At 43.3% G+C, this 18,564-nt stretch overlaps 1 protein-coding gene across 1 annotated transcript; it reads left to right on the top strand.

The window, feature by feature from the left end:
• Positions 1–2,672: 2,672 nt before the first annotated feature.
• On the top strand, positions 2,673–16,902 carry ccdc135 (coiled-coil domain containing 135). Its single transcript, XM_072366390.1, has 19 exons — positions 2,673–2,785; positions 3,743–3,853; positions 4,452–4,517; positions 4,589–4,796; positions 4,886–5,011; positions 5,950–6,144; positions 6,234–6,386; positions 6,636–6,857; positions 6,971–7,108; positions 7,902–7,968; positions 8,423–8,551; positions 8,652–8,780; positions 10,118–10,341; positions 12,454–12,651; positions 13,103–13,213; positions 14,828–14,929; positions 15,002–15,196; positions 15,913–16,052; positions 16,119–16,902. The coding sequence occupies exons 1-19, from the start codon at positions 2,673–2,675 to the stop codon at positions 16,204–16,206; spliced, it is 2,715 nt and encodes a 904-aa protein (XP_072222491.1). The 3' UTR covers positions 16,207–16,902.
• Positions 16,903–18,564: the final 1,662 nt, after the last annotated feature.

Below are 18,564 nucleotides of genomic sequence, written 5' to 3'. Positions count from 1 at the left end.
ATGAGAAGAATTTGCTCCATGAATGATTTTCTTGTCCTTTTCCTTCATATGATTTGTGAGATCATCTTTAGTTAGAAAAACTGTCCTTCTGTTTGTGATTTAAGAGTTAATGATTTGAATTTTAATTGTGTTTCTTTTATAGAGAAACTCTGCAGTTCAGGTGGATGAATCTGACTTAAAGACAGAAGACTGCTGTTTGTCTTTATAGAAACTCTGCTTCCAACCGTGTGTTTCTTAATGTAACCATGACAACAAAAGTCCTCCAATTACACACAGAGAAAGCTCAGCATGCTGCAACTCGACAAAACACATGCAAATAGAAAGAAGCAAAGAAACCGAGACAGAAATCTGCATTGATTTGACAGAGCGTGTGCTGCTAATACACACAACACATGAGACACAACACATGCAAACAGAGAACCACAGATTGTTGCATCACATACAAATGACCACAATAATGGACTTTAGATTCTGAGGAATGGTGTGAAATTCTGTTCTGTGTCAACTTCAGTCCAGTTTATGTTGTTTTAAGCACTTAAATCATCTGTAATCTTTCATATTGTGTGTGAAGTCATTATAATCTAATCTGGTAGGTGTGTTAGCTGCAGTTAACCCTGAGCTCTGGACTGGTTTCATGACTCTTTCTCAATAAAGAATGAAGTGAAGTAGACGTCACGCGTCGGTTTCTTTGGACACCATGTCGTATTCCTGCTTCCTGCAGCCATCTTTTGTATATGTGCTAAATTATAACTTCAGGATTGTGTTTTAAAGCTTTCAACCAACATGTTAAAGTTAAAAAGGTAAAAAGCACAATCACTGCCTGTTTACTACATCACTCACAGTCAAATTTGACCTCATTAAATTCAACCTGCAATCTTGTACCTGATGAAACATTTTCCTCTTGCTTTCAAATCCTGTTTTAAAGCAAGAGATGAGAGTGAAGCTGGTGAGATCCTCCTCTCTGGATCAGTGGCCCTGCTGAAGCTGGTAAATGATTAATGTGACACAATATTTCATGATAGCCAGCTTGTCATGGGTGGATCATGTTTTAAGTACTTTAACTGTGTCACAAACAGATTTAAGCGCCATCTGACAGAAATAAGCTAATCATTTGGCTGCAACAAAACAGTTGTTACTCGATGCTGTTGTGTCACATTTAACATGTCACTGACAGCATTTAATGATTATCTCATTTACCCCATCTGTTGTTAACAAGCTCTGTAATCCTCCTCCTTCACTGTTACCGCTCAGTCTGTTCATACAGCGGGGAAGTTGAGTAGAGAGGTTTTAGAGTTGTCCTGCAGCTATGCATCGGTAAAGATAATATTGCTTTCCACATATTCTTTCTGTGTCCTCTTCAGGGCTCCAAGCTCATTCATTTTATCTGCCGGTGATCTCACGCTTCCCATGTTGATCAAAGGAAAAATGGTTTAAACTTCCTCCCATTTTCCTTTTTTTTCCTGCCCTGCATACTTGACATCTTCCCTAAACTAATCAAGGCTCGGAAGTGTTCTTGCTCCATCCATTTTACCGAGGATGCATCTGGGGGGGACTTGTGTGGACTTGGGCCAGCCTCGTATCGGCAGGCTCAGACTGAAGGAGCTCAACTAAAGACAGAATGAGGATGGAGAAAGTTCTGTTAATGAGGTTAATATGTTTATCAGTTTTAAATTATATGTGTAATTTGTATCCTTACAATAACAATACATTGTTATACAAATGCAACATATCATGTTTTTGTAGTTCCAAACCTGTCTTCTCTTTCTTATATCCGAGGGTACTTGAAGACCGCATAGTGTCGGTTCGTTTCGTCTTGTTGTTGCCATGGAAACGGAGTGGCAACGTTCCACATTTAATCGTTTAGTTTAATTTAAGGTTCATAAACGTTTGGTTTGTTAAAGTTAGTTAAGGTGCCCATAAAGAGGGCTAATTTAGGTCAAGCTGTTTCTAAAGGGGACCACTTTCTGAACTTAGCTAATTTAACAGTTTGTAAGTTAGCTCGGAGGCGGAGGTTTGCTGATCTCTAATCAGCTGAACCGTTACCAACATACAAACAACCCAACTGGTATGTACATACAGCGGAAAATGTGAGTTTGTGGGATATCTGTGAACAAACCTTTTGTGACTGAAATGAATATCTTCAGTAATCTTCACATTCTTCCCTCAGGTGAAAGTCACATTCGTTCTCTCACCTTTTCTCCTAAAGGTAAGATCCAATGAAACGGGAAGAAACCTTATAGTATAAAGATTAAAAATGGCGACCGAAGGGAGGAAAAGATGTAAAATGACATCGAGGAAGCAGTTAATGCTGCAACATTTCAGTGTCTAAAAGCAGATAAGTGTGAAGTCTAGATAAGTGTAATGAATTAACACTGTTTCCTGTAGTAATCTAACAGTGACTCAGCAGAATCAAGTCAAAAAAACAAAACCTTCTTTAATATTTGAGAGTATTTTTTAGTCTCCCTTGCCACACTCTTGTCTTATTTCCTTGTGCGTACAAACTGGGACCAGTGAGCATTTTACCCTGTATGTATCCATGACTTTAAACAACAGACATCAGCTGGAATTAGTTTTAATAAAGCACAAGTTTAGACCTGCAAAGTAGCAGTTTCTGTACTGTTTTGTGTGTAAACTTCAGATGCATTTAGACACGTTTAATCCTGTTGTGGAAGATGGAGACGAAGCTGGTGTCTGCCACGGAGAAGCAAATCAGAGAGGAGGAGGACAGCACAAAGCTGGAGGAGACTGTTGTTGACGGCCATGATTCAGAACCTCAGGAGCTTCAGTGAGCCTCCATGAACACTCACACAAAACACCAGAAGCAAATATAATCTGTAATCTCACATTGGTCAGTACTGAATGTGTGTTAACCAACTTTTTATTCACTGTTCATGACACGATGAGCAGCTCCTACTGTTTATCTCACCTGGAGACTGAAACTGAAGGCGAGCTGTTTAGTTCTGTTTACCATGAATGAACCGACCCAAATAAGAAATCCAGAATAACTAAAGTTAGATTGGCACACAGCAAGACAGCCAGACTGGGCTGATGATATGTTTAGATACTCCAGATGCGACCGGAGAACTCAAAAACAGCCATGAGTGAAAAACAGTGTCTCTACAAAACCCCAAAGCCAAGCCACAGATGGGGTGTCGGTACTGCTGAGAATTAAGGCTATAAACAGCCACCGTGGTGCCGAACAAAACCAACAAAAACATGACTGAAGATTAGACGTTAGAACGCACTCCCAGATGTTTCTGTGGGCGGTCGAATGCAGAACTAACCCAAACCAAACCGACTGCTCATTAACTGTGAAACACAAACAATAACCGACTTTAATATTCACACTTTAACACTCGTCTGTTAGGTGGAAGGATACGCTCACAGCTCCCTCTGCCAGCATTCATACCTTATTCATCAGTTTTAAAGAAAGTAGTCCCAATGGAGGGGCTCCTCACAAGCTTCCTGATATCCTGTCAAGTAGCTTCTGAGTTATTTCCACAGCCAAAGATTATTGATCACACACTTTTGGAGGAATCAGTGCCAAACATTCTCAAACAGGACATATTTTCCCATTTTCTTGACATTTTTAGGGGCCAAAAAAGGTATTAACAGACTTTATTATAGTCATGTTGCTTTGGGATAATTATTTGTGCCCTAAAAATAGACTGAATGGACTTTGTTGGTATCTTTGAAAGCACTTTTAAGATTTTTTGGGGGCTTTTTATGCCTTTATTCGTAGGACAGTGGAGAGAGAGACAGGAAACAGGGCAGAGAGAAGGGGGGACATGCAGTCTGGCCGTCCGGTTCGGGACTCGGTCCGGGGCCGACTGCAGCGAGGACTAAAGCCTCTGTATATGTGGCGCCTGCTTAACACACTACGCCACCAACCACGCAGATAGCACCTTTAATTGTTAAGATATAACAGGATATTTATTATCTTTCTCAGAACAATGTAAAACAATCAGCTTCATTTATTAACCAATCAGGTAGTACCTGTAGGAGCTGTCCTGACTGTTAGAGCCAAAAGGAGAAGAGTGTCAAGCTGGTCAACTGCTGAACAAGAAGGATTTATTCAGTCAGAGATAAAAGTCATGTAGTGCCTGATGTTTAGCACCTGTGAAAAGTTGCCTTGGGAAAATGATAAGAAGTCTGTTAAATGCCATCTGTGTGAGGGAGTTATGGGTTTGAGAATAACATGCTCCCCAGTAAGTTTGTCCAAGAATAGGCTCAAAGTTACACACACACCATGTCCGGGCTTTGTGCTGAGTGATGGGAACATGCAACAACTTCAAGGTCCCTGAGAACAGGCAGATTCTACTTAACAAAGACCTCAGTAAGGCAGAGATTTTGGGGAATCCGGGCTGGACACATCTCTCCAGACTTAATGCATCATTCTGTAATTCTGATACGGACCTGGTTGATAATAAAGGTTTCTGTGTTGGACCCAGTCTGAGTCAGCAGAGTTCTTCCTGCATCAGAGGCTGTCTGAAGGCGACCGACCCGGACACACCACAGTATTTATGTAGATGAATGTTTAACAGTGTTTGACACCATCCTCACCATGAAAATAAACGACCTCCTGAAGACTTTGCTCCCTGGCGCCTGAAGGTGATGACTGTAATACTTCAGGTTCCTCCCTTCTGTCCCTCCGCAGCCCTGAGTCCTACAGGACTAACTCTGCTGATGAGATCCGATTGTTGGCCATCGCAGACAACTTCCAGCGTCAGTATCTGCTGCTGTATCCTGACCGCAAGCCACTGCTGCTCTGTCCTGCCAACGAATGTGGCGTTAAGGTAACAATCCAGTGATCTTTTCAAAGTGCCATGAGCCCATCTGTGGGCATATCAACCCGGCTGATGTGTGTGTGTTTTCAAATGTTCAGAAGTTTGTCTCCACGACCATTCGGCCCACGACGACGAGCCACTGTGACCTTCTAACCTGGCAGGACTGTGCATCGTTTGTGGCCGACTTCCTGCTCCCGGAACCTTTGGAGCCGCCTGTGGACCTGGTCAGAGTGGAAGCAGAATCACAGAGAAGATAACTTTGTTTTGAACGTCGCAGTTAACATTTCGTGCCAAACGTAACCGTCTGAATGTGATCAAACGTACATGTGACGGTGCCACGCTGGACCAGCTCCTCAGGCAGGGGTTGTCTGATGTAAACGACCACAGATCACCTGAGAATGATTTTCTCTGAGCTGAAACATGGTCTTGCTTTTGTCTTCTGTATTTTTCAGAAACAGAGGGTTCTTATGACTCAGAAAACACAAGAAAGTTTAGTTCTGTCGGATCTTTTATCATCAGATTAAATCCATTTTTTCTTGGTGATTCGGCATCAGCTCAGAGTGCTTAGAGCAGCAGCTCCCACAGGTCTCTGATTTGGGTTATTGGGTAAGAAATCTGTATACTTACAGGGACAAGGCCAGGGATAAAGTTCTGGGCTTACTCCCATCCCTGTATTCTGATGAAATAATCTCAGTCATTCTCTGTTGAAGCTTCATTCCTAAAGTTTAGCAACAGATTGGTGCTCTGGATCCTTCCCATGATGTGATTCAATGGCATCTGTCATCTCACCTTGAATGTTTGGAAAAGATTCACATTCCAGAAGAAATATAACTTGGAACAAAGACTTCCTGTTAGTCAATCCTGAACGCTGATGATGTCACTGTGATGTAACCAGGGATCCCTGCGAAAAAGACATCTCTAGAGGAGACATCTATGTGTAAAAAGCTTATTTTAACTGTCAGCTCACCTCAGGAACGTTTCATCTCCTCCAGACGGTGGATGAAAAAAGTCCTCTAAGATATTTTAAAATGGCTGAATAGTGGGATAATATACTCAGGCGCTGCTGAGCTTCCAAAGCCTGGAAAAATGTACTGTTGTTCAACACAATCATCTGGAAAATTCAGGAAGCTGCTTCTTATCCTCAGTGTGTCTCCTGTTGCAGCCCAAGCATCTGTTCTCCTCCACCTCTGTGCTGCGGAGTCAGAGAGCCACCTGCTTTGAATCCGCCACCCTGCTGTGCAGCCTGCTGCTCGGCGTCAACTACGACGCATACTGCGTCAGCGGCTACGCAGTCAAAGAGATGTGTCTGCTCGACAAGACCCTGCAGCAGTGCCCCCTGCTGGACACTGTGGCCAAGGTCGGTGCTGCAGGTGGAACACCTGCTATGTGGTTTGAGTCCACTGTCAGGCAGATTTAATAGGACTGCTTGGTTGTGTTTGTGTGCAGGATGTGCAGAGAGAGATAACTGAGCAGGAGCGACAGGAGAATAAATACGCAGTAAAGCCTCCGAGGGAGCTGGACAGTCGCTTTCTGAGCCAGCAGGAGAAGAAGAAGCAGCAGGAGGCCGAAGCTGCGCTGCTTCTGGGACAGACCCTGGAGGTAAAACCAGAAACCGCTGCAGATGGATTTTCATTGTAAGCTTACAGTCACCACAAGAAAATGAAAAAGAACTTATGGCTCCTGAGATATGTTGAACCAGAGGTCATATTCATTCCACTGTGAGAGAGTCCCAGGACATTATTAGAAATGTAACGGAGCTCAGTGAGCGCCGATAAATCCTCATCTCACTCGACTCTCTGAATAAAAGTTAATGAGAGACATTAAACTCTTGTTGTTTCTGCTCACAAGCCGGAGAGTGAGCAGCGACCGGCCGACTTCCTGCGAGGCCTGCGGGTCCACTGCTGGGTGCTGGTGCTGTCGGGGAGCCACAGTGTCCAGGAGAACTTCTTCATCGACCCGCTGACCGGGAACAGCTACGCAACAGACAGCGACAACTTCCTGGGCATCGAGAGCGTGTGGAACAACCTCAACTACTACGTTAACATGCAGGACTGCAAAAACGGCTGCGCTGTGAGTCCGCATGACAGGCAGAACCAGGCCTGACCGTGTGACTCCTGAGAATACAGGAAGAAGAAGGATTCCACGTCTTACGCTGCAAACCTGTCTGTGGTGTGTGTGAACAGGGTGTGGTGTTTGACCTGGAAGATCTAAGGATTTGGGAGCCTGTGCTGTATGGTGCAACCAGCAAAAAGCAGCTGATTCTTGATGTCCTGAAGAGAAAAGAAAGCAAGATGATGAGCATTATCAGCTCTGAGGAGGAGGTACGAATGTGTGTGTTTTAGCGTTTTAATTATGCTCATGTTTTTGTTTAGATGGCAGTTCTGGGAGGTGTTTAGTGTCAGAAAAATATAAAAAAGACACACCAAAAATGGTGATTTGATCCTACTAACGAGTACTGGGTGTGTTCTTGTTTTCCGTGCATGAAGGGGATGAAGCTCTGACTGCACTCCTCCTTACGGGGACTTCCTGTAAATGTGGGGACAGAATTGTTTTCTCTTTAGTAAAAAGTGAAGACTGAAGGTCAAGACTCAGTCAGGGTTTGGTAGCTGTTCGGTAAAAGGTTAGGTTTAGGCATTCAGCTGCGATGGTTAGGTTTAGGTTGAGAGGCTGGTGAATGCAAGCCCAAAGCCACGGATCAATAAACTATTCATCTTGATTTGTTAATGAGAAACATAAGGAAAACGATCTTAACTATCTTTAAATGTTCCCTAAACGAGTTTTACTCCTTTTCCACTTGTATAAATGTCACCTTTGCATAAAAGAATAACCTGAATGAGGGAAAAAAGGGAAAAGCTTTTGAAAACAGGGAAACGGGCCTTTTAATAGTGATTCCTGTCACTAAATGTTCTGCTGCAGCTAAGAAAGTAAAGAATCAAACTTTTGGATGTTAAAATTTCTCACAAACTTGTCCTTGAATACGCTGGTTTATGTTAGTGAGAATGAAGAAATATCATGTACAGATTTACAGCTTAAGTGAACGCCTGTATTGACGATAAAATCTGATATTTACCTTGAATGAAATGAATTGAGAACTCACCATCGTTTCTTTTGAAGGGGGAGCAGCCCAGAGTGTTTCAGATGCCGAGATCCTGGGTCAGTTACATCACTATTTCAAAAGAAGGTAAAAGAACCAGAAAGAAACAGCCGTCGGGGCTCCTTTGACGATTAATTGATGCCTATTTCTGATATATAATCAAATCCGTTAGATCCACAGCATAGAACTGACTTGTCTTGTAGCCTGTTGAAGTTCACCAGTTGAATGAATGGATTCTCAGGTACAGCGATGCACAGCCTGCAGTTCTTCTTGATGGGATAACATACGTCCCAACGGCTCTCACAGCCCTGACTTTACCAGCCTTCCATTGGATTTTATGCTGAAAATGTGACTTTCTAATATGATTATATTCAGCGATTAGAATGCCAACGTTTGATCAAAGTTTAAATTCCCTGTTTGGCTTTTAAGATGACAGTTTGATTATTGATTTTCGTGGCACTGGAACCTCTGGATTCATCTTGCTGCACAGTTCTCCCCTCTGCTCTTACACTGGTGCATTTTCACCGTCCTTTTTATTCAGACCTGGAGATTCGTTGGCCAGGAGGAAAGAAGGTGACCCACTACAGGAAAGCAAAGCTGGAGAGGTTTGCGCCGTGCCTCAACCCAGATGGCCTCGTCACAAGCCTGACTACATACAAGGACCTGGACTGTGAGTTCCAACAGAAACACTGTTTGCCTTTTTGTTTGCTACAAATACAGCGTAGCAGCTGAGCATTTAGCACGGTCTGATGGAGAAATGTGTGTGGAAGGCACTGAGGTCACCGCGGTCAGGCAGTGGTATAAATACAGGAGTGACAACCTGGAGGAGACACAGATCAACAAGGCTGATAACTTCACCTCAGAACGCTTCAGACGTGGACGAGCGTTCCACCTTTTATGTAAGTCTGCTCTCCGCTGCTGCCGCCTAACTTATCTCACTCAATTTAACCACAAACCTGTTCCAGGTGACACCTGAATGCACCTCAGTGCACCTGAATGCACCTTTAATGCTCAATCAGTAGAATACTCACAATTACCACAAGTGAATGTATGATAAGACTCTTAATCTTTCCATCTAGTGCTGGTTACACATCACAGCATTTCTTTATATTTATATATATGTTATATGATAAGACCCTGCCATGTTGCTGGATGTAATCCATCTTTTACCGAATGGCAGCTGGGACACTGGTTTAATTGTGTGTAGAATATGGATGGATAAATAAAATGACAGATGCAGCCATCATGATATTTGTCCATCATTTTGAAGCCTGCTGTTTAGTGATTTATTTCCACAGTCATCTTGAATTGTGTCCACTGGTGATTTCCCACATCTCATAAGATCAGTGGGCCAGTCCAAAACTTCACTTCTTCGGATAAAACATTGAGCCCCGGGTTAAAGGCAGCTGAGAGTAAATTAGATTGTCGAGAGCATTGTGAGCCAAGCCAAAGTTAAAGTCAAAGTTAACCCAGCCTTAAAGCTGTTTTATTATTAATGGGACCATAGTTACAAAATAAAGAATAATCTAATCTAATGATTAATACTGTGAACAAGTATTTTTCTTATTTCTGCAGCCAGAGGAGTAGCTGAAGCCTGTTAAACCTGTTAAACCTGGAGTTTCTGTCCATCTTTTATTAAAGTTTGTTGTGTTTGGAGCTGCAGTTACACCACTGCAGGGTCAGAATGAGCTAAATGTTGTTGAAGCTGAACAGACATCTTAACAATTTACACATTTAACTTTTTATCTCTGATTTTTTCATGAAAGGAACCAAATAAACAACTTCAGTTCAAAATATGATGCTGTGCTTTCATTGTGTTGTGGGCAGGCAGCACTGGTTAGTTCATTTCCTTGCTGGTCATTTCTCACTGTTGTCACATTGCAGCGTATAATTGATATAAAAATGTATATAAATAGGGTCAGTGAACAGAAATCACTGCTGATAATGAATATCAGGAGAACCCAACTGAAAATTCTGGAAATGTGACACCGTAAAAGTTAGGGATTTAAAAATGGAAGCCAGTCCTGGATGTTTTTCCACAGGACATAAGTATGTCTGCTCTGTTCTTCTCAGGCAGGTGTAAAAAAGTCCGTTCACTCACCAACACTTTGCTCCACATTAAATACGTTGTTCTATTTATCTTATGCGTTCCCTGAGGCCCGAAGTGAGAGGCTGCCCTCCTGATGTTGCAGACGTGAGTCGGTCAGCTGAGTGTTGGTGTGTTCTGGCTGCTCAGTTCACAGGTGGAGGTCCCTGACCGCAGGCACCGAGCGACAGATGGAGTTCAGCAGCGCACACGGAGACAATCTGGTGCGGAGGGTGCTGTCGCCCAGTGAGATGGAGGAATACTTCGAGGGGCGGAGCGACTTCCTCTGTTACCGACATGTTTTCTTCAATCAGCACGTTCAGCCTCCTGAACCGAGTCATCCGCAGACGGATCTGGAGAATCTACATGTACAGGTAAGTGTCAGGTTAGCAGGGGACTCGGGACGCAGATGCAGGGTCGTGTGGTTTGTTATGGAAGTTTTCAATCGCTTCCTTCCTAATACCTCTGATGAGCAATGAAATAGAGAAACTTACTTTTTCTGCCGGCCGGCTAAGTTTTTATTCTTCGTTGCAAGGAAAAAGATCAGTCCACACCATTCAGTGGTATGAAAAGATACAAACAAAAGGAATACAGAGCATTTATACCTGAGGAGGGGGCTTTGTTCTTTAGATGTGTAACAACATCTCCAGAGGGGGGCAGGATGCAGTCTTGATGATAATTAAGAAACAGGAGGTTAAAACAATTATCTTGTCTGAGTGTTAATTAAGAGGTAAATAGTTTAAAACAATTAGCGTGTCTGGGTGATACAAATGGTTAATGTGGAGAGTCTGTCAGTCCTGAGACTGACATTTTACCATCACAGGTTCCAAGAGGGTTTTATTTAAATAAACAAACACAGCACTGCAGGGCGCTCTCCCGGCAGCGCAAAAGAAGAGGCTTTAAAAATCCTAAGCGCTCTCCTCCGTATCTATGGTGGAGAAGGAGCTCAGCTGTGAAAGTTACAAACATAACTCTCCAAACTGGGAGGAAAACAGAAATTCTGTGAACTTTTAACGAAATGAAGACACGCTCTGAAAACAAGGCGGAATAAAACAAAAGGCGCACTCTTAACAAAACAGAGGCTCTATGAAACTTTAACAATACTTAAAAGCTCTCCTTCAACGGAGGCGACTAGGAATGGTTACAACAAAAATCGCTCCTTGAACACGGAGGAAAAACAAAGCTATGAAACTTACCGTTATAATAAATAAACTACAGCTATGGACAACTTACAAAACAAGACAGCACTGCAGGAGAATCGCTCGCTGCAGGCTTGTGGAACTGTGGTTCAAGACTTGAAATGAAGGCTGGTACTGAAGCTCAAAAGGAGACAAAATACTGGCACAAGACAAGAGAAACGCAGAGTATTTGAACACATGAGGGACCGAGGGGAAACACCTGGGAATCAGGGAAGACAATGAGACGCTTTACACGGGAGGAAGGGCAAGATACCTGAAACCAGAGGAGAAGGTCAGAGATTCTTCAAAATAAAACAGGAAATGGAACGGAAAATAAACCGTGACAGTAAGCACATTTAAAGGAGTGGCTCACGGAGCTGTAATGGCTCGCTGGAGTATTCGGTGGGATTCACAGCACTTCCCACAGCTCTGTGGCAGCTCTGGTTGCTACGCTGAGGTGACATACAGCAGCAGCCAGGTGGAGGGTGGCAGATGGGTCGAAATGATGTGGTAATATCCTGAAATTCCACCTCTGTCTCTGGTGGGGGTCAGCAGCCCTCCATAACCACTGCAAACAGTGTTGGTGAGGCCCTGCTCTAATAAAAACGTTGGGTCATGTGTTCAATTTGTATGTGTAGAGATGCAAATGAAAGAAATGAAATGTGTATTTAAGGCTTTAATAGAACAGAAGGACACAAAGTTGACAAACATCAGGGTGGATGAGTGGCCTTCAAAGTGCTGGTAAGGCTGACCCGACCTCTGAAACAGCTCCCCAGAAATGGCCCAACAAGCTCAACCTCATTTACTTGTTTGTGAGCTTCTTTTGGTAATAAAATCATATGAAAAGAGCTAAATGTGTTGGAGCAAAGAATGGCTTCTACGTTCCAACAGAGGACATAAATCTGTCAATGCAGACCACAGATATTTCATCTTAAATAAACCTCAGAAATGTCCTGAAGCAGCCGCCCAAACCAGTGAAAATCATGCAGTTTGTCTCTGTCTCTGTCTGGGCCAGCTCTGCTTTTATTCTCAATACTTGTTGGCAGGATGCATTTAGTATTTGTTTCATAGCAGAAATCTTCTGACGATGAGAGAAAAATAAAGTATAAAACCAGACTTTAAGTAAATAAAAAAGATGGAGTCAGGATTTCTTTAGCTCAACTCCCAGAGAAGATTCCTGACTTCACCTTTTCTTATCTGAGTCAGATGCTCAAGGATGTGTTAGAAGAGGCTTTGTTACTTTGACTGAGTGATGCTGAGGACCAGGGACACCATACATGTTATATGTATGTTTCATGTATGTTTCAGAAAGTGGTGGAGCATTTCAACAGGAACGCATCCAAACCAGCCAACGAGGACGTGGCCGAGCGAGTGTTCCTGGTGGCTCAGAGGCGGATCGAGTTAGCTTATCACCTGATGGATCACAGATTTATCCCCTCAAAGAGGAGCTTCCTGAGGCCACGGCCAGGCCAGAAATTCACGCCAGACATGGTCTCCACCTTTCAGGTACAACTCATGCAAACAAATTTACAAAAGAATTTGTAGTTTTTGGTAGATCTCAGAGTTAAAAGTCTTTCAAAGTACGCTGTTAAGAATCAGAAAGGATTATTGTCCTGGAATTTCTCCACAGTTTGTCGACAGTTTTTTGCAGATGGCTGCTCATCTGCCCATCTTTACTTGTGAGAGGCTCTGCCTCTCTAAGGTGCTCTTTTTATACTCCGTCATGCTACTGTTAACCTAACATGTTCCTCCAGCTGTTTCTTCTCAGCATCACTTACTTTTCCAGTCATTTGTTGCCCCTGTTCCAACTTTTTCATTAAATTCAACGTTTGAGATGTTTCCTGTGAATGAGAGCTATTGGTTCTGTTTTCATTTACATTCACACATCTTTGTTTGGCATCAGGGTTGTAAAACGCACACGGCAGCACACTGATGATGTTTGTGTGTGGATGTTCAGGTGGATCTGTCTGAGAGGCCTCTTAAGACCTTGACTCTGCATAGGATGCTGAATGTGCTGATAAAGGAAGAGGACAAAGTGGCGCTGCAAATCCAAAAGTCCCTGAAAGAGGTAATTATGCAACGATTATGTTACAGGATGCAACAATAAACCTGAGTGGGGCTTCGTCGTGGAAAAGTTACGAGAAAACACATGAATGCAGAAGAATTGAAACTACAGCTGACGTATCCTGATGTTTTATCTTTACAGTTTTTACTCCAAAAGTAGTGGTTCAAGCTGCTTTATTAGAATATAGCTCCACAAACTGATTAAATCCTTCCCCTCTGCAGTAATAATGAGTTCAACCTCAGTGTTCTCAGGATAAAAATGTCCTCACAGAAGGAGTTTTTTCAGTTAGCTACTCCAACCTGTGAGCTACAACAACACGGTCCTGTGGGGCCTGAGCAGCTGTGGCTTTGGGGCTGGCTTTCACCTTGGTGATGAATCCTAAAGGTTCCGTTTAGAGGCAGATTAAAGCAGGACTGGAAAATGTTCTCTGTTGTAAACAGGTGTAACACGGGAGGGAAACTGTTGTATGAATGGTCATATGTGGGTAGAGTGCTCCACACTTCATGGAATAATGCTGATTAAACACTCAAAAACCAGATGTTAGTGTGTGCTAGCTGTGTTTTTTTTCTTGTATAAAGAGACAAGAGCTCTGTAGTTAGCTAAAAACCAGGCTCAGATGAACATAGGACACAGATGCAGGGCTTTCCACAGAACAAGATGGCTTCATTAATACAACCACTGGAGATACTCCAGAGCAGAAACGAATACAACACACTGGCACCGGACGAAGGGTTTAAACACATGAGGAGCCACGGGAACAGGTGGAAACACTTTGGGAATCAGGGAAGACAATCAGAGACAGGAGGAAGAACAAGATACCTGAAACGAGAGGAAGTTAATATTTCAAAATAAAACAGGAAATGACGAGACAAGACTTCAAAACAAAGAGTGTCACGGTTCATGACATATTCATGCTGCAGCGAACGTGTTTCCTGTAGTTACTCCAGAGTATTTGACAGAGTCTGTCTCTGTAACGCAGGTGTCTAATATCCATACTGAACATTTATGGAGGGTAAACGTGTTTATTCATTGTTTGTGATCACGTGTTAAAGTCAGTTAAAAGCTGATGAATACAGAAAAGATACAAGTTGAGCCTGAATTTGGAACCTCAACCAGCACGTTGCTTCCAGGAGAGAACGATCATTGGAAATGGGTTTTATTCATCTGGACTGAAACAGTTTTTCTCTACGATTAAAGGCTTCCCTTTAGCAGTAAGATCAGCAGCTCACCGCAGCCCCAACCTCAGACAGTCAGGTACAACAGAGCGGCAGCTCCACAGAGAACAGCTGCTGGTCAACATGTAGTGTTTGGTAGACTCACACAAATAACCTCCACTGAACGCTCACAGTCGCTGTCACTGTTAGTCAGAAGGTCTTTTATTTTATTCCCATCCTCCACAGTTCACAGGGACCACTGCACTGATCTTTTTCTGACTCTTGATCCTGGCTGTAAGACAGGAATTTAAACCTTAGACCTGAAAAGAAAGTGTTAAAATGAAAAAAATCCATCGCATGCTTGTTCAGAAAACAGCTGCGGTTTGCTCACACGAGACTGCTTTGTTTCACGTGGGACGTTACTCCTGTGAAACATTTGAATGTGTCTTTCGTGTGTGAGCAGGTGAAGGATATTGTGACTTGCAGAGAGCAGGAGGAGAAGGAAGTTGAGCTTTGGACCACATCAATAGCAGCAGCTCAGGCCCGCAGAGAAAGAAAGGAAAAGGTGAGACGCACACAAGCTTTTAAAGGTTAAACAGAGCAATGTTGGTCACATCTGTCCTGTCTGCTGCTGCAGGAGATCATGGCTGCAGAGGAGGAGAGGTGGCTGCAGGAGCAGGAGAAGGACGTCATGGCTCCCCTCCTGATCCGACTCGGCAACCCAGAGGTTCTGAGTCCGGAGGAGGCCGAGCAGCTCTATGAAAGCTGTTTGTCTGAGTTCAGAGACCGACTGGAGGAGCAGACAAACCTTCTGCAGCAGCGCTATGAAACGGTGCAGCCTGAGTTTACTTGTGACTGTCATGTTTCACCATTTTCTCCACTGCTTAAACTGGTCTTCGAGTCCCAGGTTTTCAGGATTTGGCAGCTGCTGTCAGATGCTGTCAGTGCTGATCAGATAGTTATTTATCAGGAGTGTAATGGGGACAAGCAGCAGCTTCCAGACATGCTTTCACCGATCCCAATGAAAAATACAAGAAAAACAAAAGGGAAATGAGGGTGAGGCATGAAAATGAGACCAAACAGGTGTGGAGAGCAGCTATAGACATTTATAGCTACATATATATCAGGGAAGAAAAGGATTGACGTGTGCTTCTGCTACTGAACGGGCTGTTTGAGCCGCTGGTGGAAACAAAGAATGATGATGTTTCAGTTGTCTCTTTTGTTTTGGAGCACAGTTCAGCTGTGAAGATATTATAGACCGACTTCAGTAGGTTTTCAGGCAGAAATGTATTTAAATGTGTTGAAGACATCCAAAGCATCCAGTTGGTATTAAACTGCAGAGAAAACAGATGCGGTTCCAAATAGACGAGGTTTCAAAGTCACTTGATGCTCTACACAGCGCTTCATCTTCTGCAGAGACGGCTGAAGTTTCTGAGGAGACGTTCCACACAATATGTGCTGTTTGTTATGTTTAATCCAAGAATAAAGGAGCATTCAGGGACCAAAGCCTTTGTTGGCGCACTAACACGGTCCCACGACTGTGTGCAGGAGACCATGGAGCTGCAGTCGCAGCAGAAATGGTACCAGCAGTACCAGCACATACTGACCCAAAAGCACATGGAGGACTACCAGGAGAACTGCTCTTATAAAACACTCCAGATAGCTGCCATCCAGAAACGGCTCCACAGGTATGCACACAAACACCTCGTGAGTTTGGAAGGTATGCACCGGCATTAATGACACGTTTGTTACAGACACAGCGAAACAGTTCAGGACAAATACTACGCCCTCGATGAGAAGCTGCGGCAGGACCCTCGACTCGCTCCTCACCTGAACAGCTGAGCCAACACCTGGGATTTTTATCCCTCTGGGTGGTTACTCAGAGAGCCGGGTTTCTTTTTCCACCATGTCTTCTTTTCTAAGATAATATTTGTCCCCCAGAGGCAATTTAGTGCTGAACACACAGCTGATTGTGTTATAAAGCATCTAGACAACAGTTATCAAACATCTGATGCAGACGAATAAAGCACAAGATAAAAGAGGTACTTAATAAATACATGTGAGATGCTTGTTGTCTGTGTGACTGTGCTGTAATCCCCATTATCTGTACCAGGAGCAGCCGACAGGGATCTGATTATTACTGAATATAGGTGACAGTGTCACAGTTTGCAGAACACCACTGAACCAGCAGACTTCAGAGGGTCACAGAAGGTCAGAGATGTGTTTTTGGACCAGTATTCACAAGCTGAGTGGAAAACAAACCATCTGAATGGGGCAGATCGTACTTTCTGTGTCAGCCTTGGTGACTCTCTATCCTCCTGTGGTGTCCCACAGGGCTCAGTTCCGGGCCCCCTTCTCTTCTCTCTTCTTGCTTCGGCTTGGCTCCATACTTCGGAGATATGGCATCTTGTCCCACCGCTATGCTGATGACTGTCAGATTTAAGTGCCTGACTGACACACACTCTTCACATGTGTCTTCACGCCATAAAGGCCTGGCTGGCTCTGAACTTTTTAAACTTTAACGTTAAAAAGACAGAAGTGATGGTATTTGGTGGCACCACTGGGATGCCGGTGGTCAAACCCACCGTCACCAACCTGGGTTTAAAGTGGAAATCCTTTAATTTGTGCCAAGAAGCTGTGATGCATCCGGCCATGTCAGCAACAAGGATAATCTCAGGCCTCATCTCTCTTTTCTGTTCTAATCAAACACTTCCAGATTAACACAGAGCAGCAGAAATCTTATGATTATGATTTCTGATTTTTTAAGTCTGCAGTTATTAATTTGACTGTAGACTTTATCTGCATGTTCAATAAAAATCCTCCAAATGCTGTTGTGAATCACTCTGTGTTCTGTGATTTCTTGAGACCTTTTTATGGTTTTATGTTTTTGGTGCAGCTGACTGAAGGCATCTGTGTGAACATGTGACACTTCATGATGCTTGAGAGAAATGAATCATAGTTTGCCTTTAGTGTCTTTTTTAGCCACTGATAGGATCCCTTCTTCAATCTGCCGTTGGTATAAGCTGTACATTCCTCCCATGATGGTTCCTCCACCTCCTTCATGCCTCCCCTGGGTTTCAGCTGCCTGAAACATTCACTAAGCAGTTGGGGGGGGGCATCTTCCTGATGTATTCCTGGATAGTTGTTGTTTTATCCTGGATAGCAGCTGTGACGCTCACTGGTCCCTGACCTCCTTCATTCCTCTAAAATCTCAGGATGCTGCTTGAGGTGAATTGTAAGAGCTCTTATCTTGATTTCAGTGGCTTCTTTCTCCTTCTTTGGCCATGTTATTATACCAGGGGAGCATCTGATGACTGGCAGGACGTTGGTCTTCCCATTCAGATGACTCTTCAGGACCCGCCTTAGTCTTTGCAGCTGCTTGGTTGTGACCACCGTCCTTGTGGCTTCCTCATTGCTTTCAGCCTGCTGGAAATATAAAATGGCCACTGAATGCCAGCTCCTCCTGTTTTACATGAACATATCAGAGAAGCTGGTTTCACTTACTGAGCTGATAACCATAGTTTTAGCTCCACTTAGTGAGATCTCCAAGTCAGAAAACCCAACAATGCCCTGGTTGTGTTGAGTCTGCTTCATAACACAAGCCTCTGCTTTCACATGTTTACCATTTAAGTTGCTGGTCCATAACTCGGTCCACTGTGGTTCTTTTAAAGTGCTTAACAAATAAAGATGGATTGGATTGAATGTGACACCCTGTTGTGGAGATTTTAGTAGTCAGACTCTTCTAGTTAAATTTATATTTGCTCAGCTGACCTGCTCTGAAAATGTCTGACTGAATTTCCTTGCCTAAATACACCAATGACACCAAGTGAAGAACACCGTTTTATTTCTAATTCTGCTTTTTGAACAGGCAGAAAGTTAGTTTTCCTTTTCTTTAATCAAGTAGGAAAGAGATAATAACGTTTAATTTAGCTCGTGAATGGCACGTGTCAGCTGTCAACATCACTTTGAAGCGCTATGGCCAGTCTCATTAAAAAATATTAAGGAGTCCACATTAATCCTGAACTCAACACAGCGTATTTATCATATTTAAAAAGTCATTTAATCGTATTACAATTTAAATAACTGGCCGACTAATAAAAGCGAAAGTATTAGGAAGTGGTGCACTTCCCCTTTGCATAATCTATGCAAAGCGTTATCTTAATCGCTTATTAAATTAAGAATACGTTGTGATGCAGTAAC

This window comes from Leuresthes tenuis, unplaced genomic scaffold (assembly GCF_036924035.1).
Source record: "Leuresthes tenuis unplaced genomic scaffold, fLeuTen1.0.hap1 SCAF_16, whole genome shotgun sequence".
NCBI lineage: Eukaryota > Metazoa > Chordata > Actinopteri > Atheriniformes > Atherinopsidae > Leuresthes > Leuresthes tenuis.
The sequence above is the reverse complement of the archived record's forward strand: the minus strand, read 5'-3'. Positions and strand labels throughout refer to the sequence as shown.

Bases quoted from the DNA above. Each gene is read 5' to 3' on its own strand.
- ccdc135 (XM_072366390.1), top strand. From the start codon at position 2,673: ATGGAGACGAAGCTGGTGTCTGCCACGGAGAAGCAAATCAGAGAGGAG. The intron at 3,854-4,451 runs GTATATGTGGCG...TGTTGGACCCAG, and splicing joins CAGCGAGGACTAAAGCCTCT to TCTGAGTCAGCAGAGTTCTT. The intron at 16,053-16,118 runs GTATGCACACAA...CGTTTGTTACAG, and splicing joins ATCCAGAAACGGCTCCACAG to ACACAGCGAAACAGTTCAGG.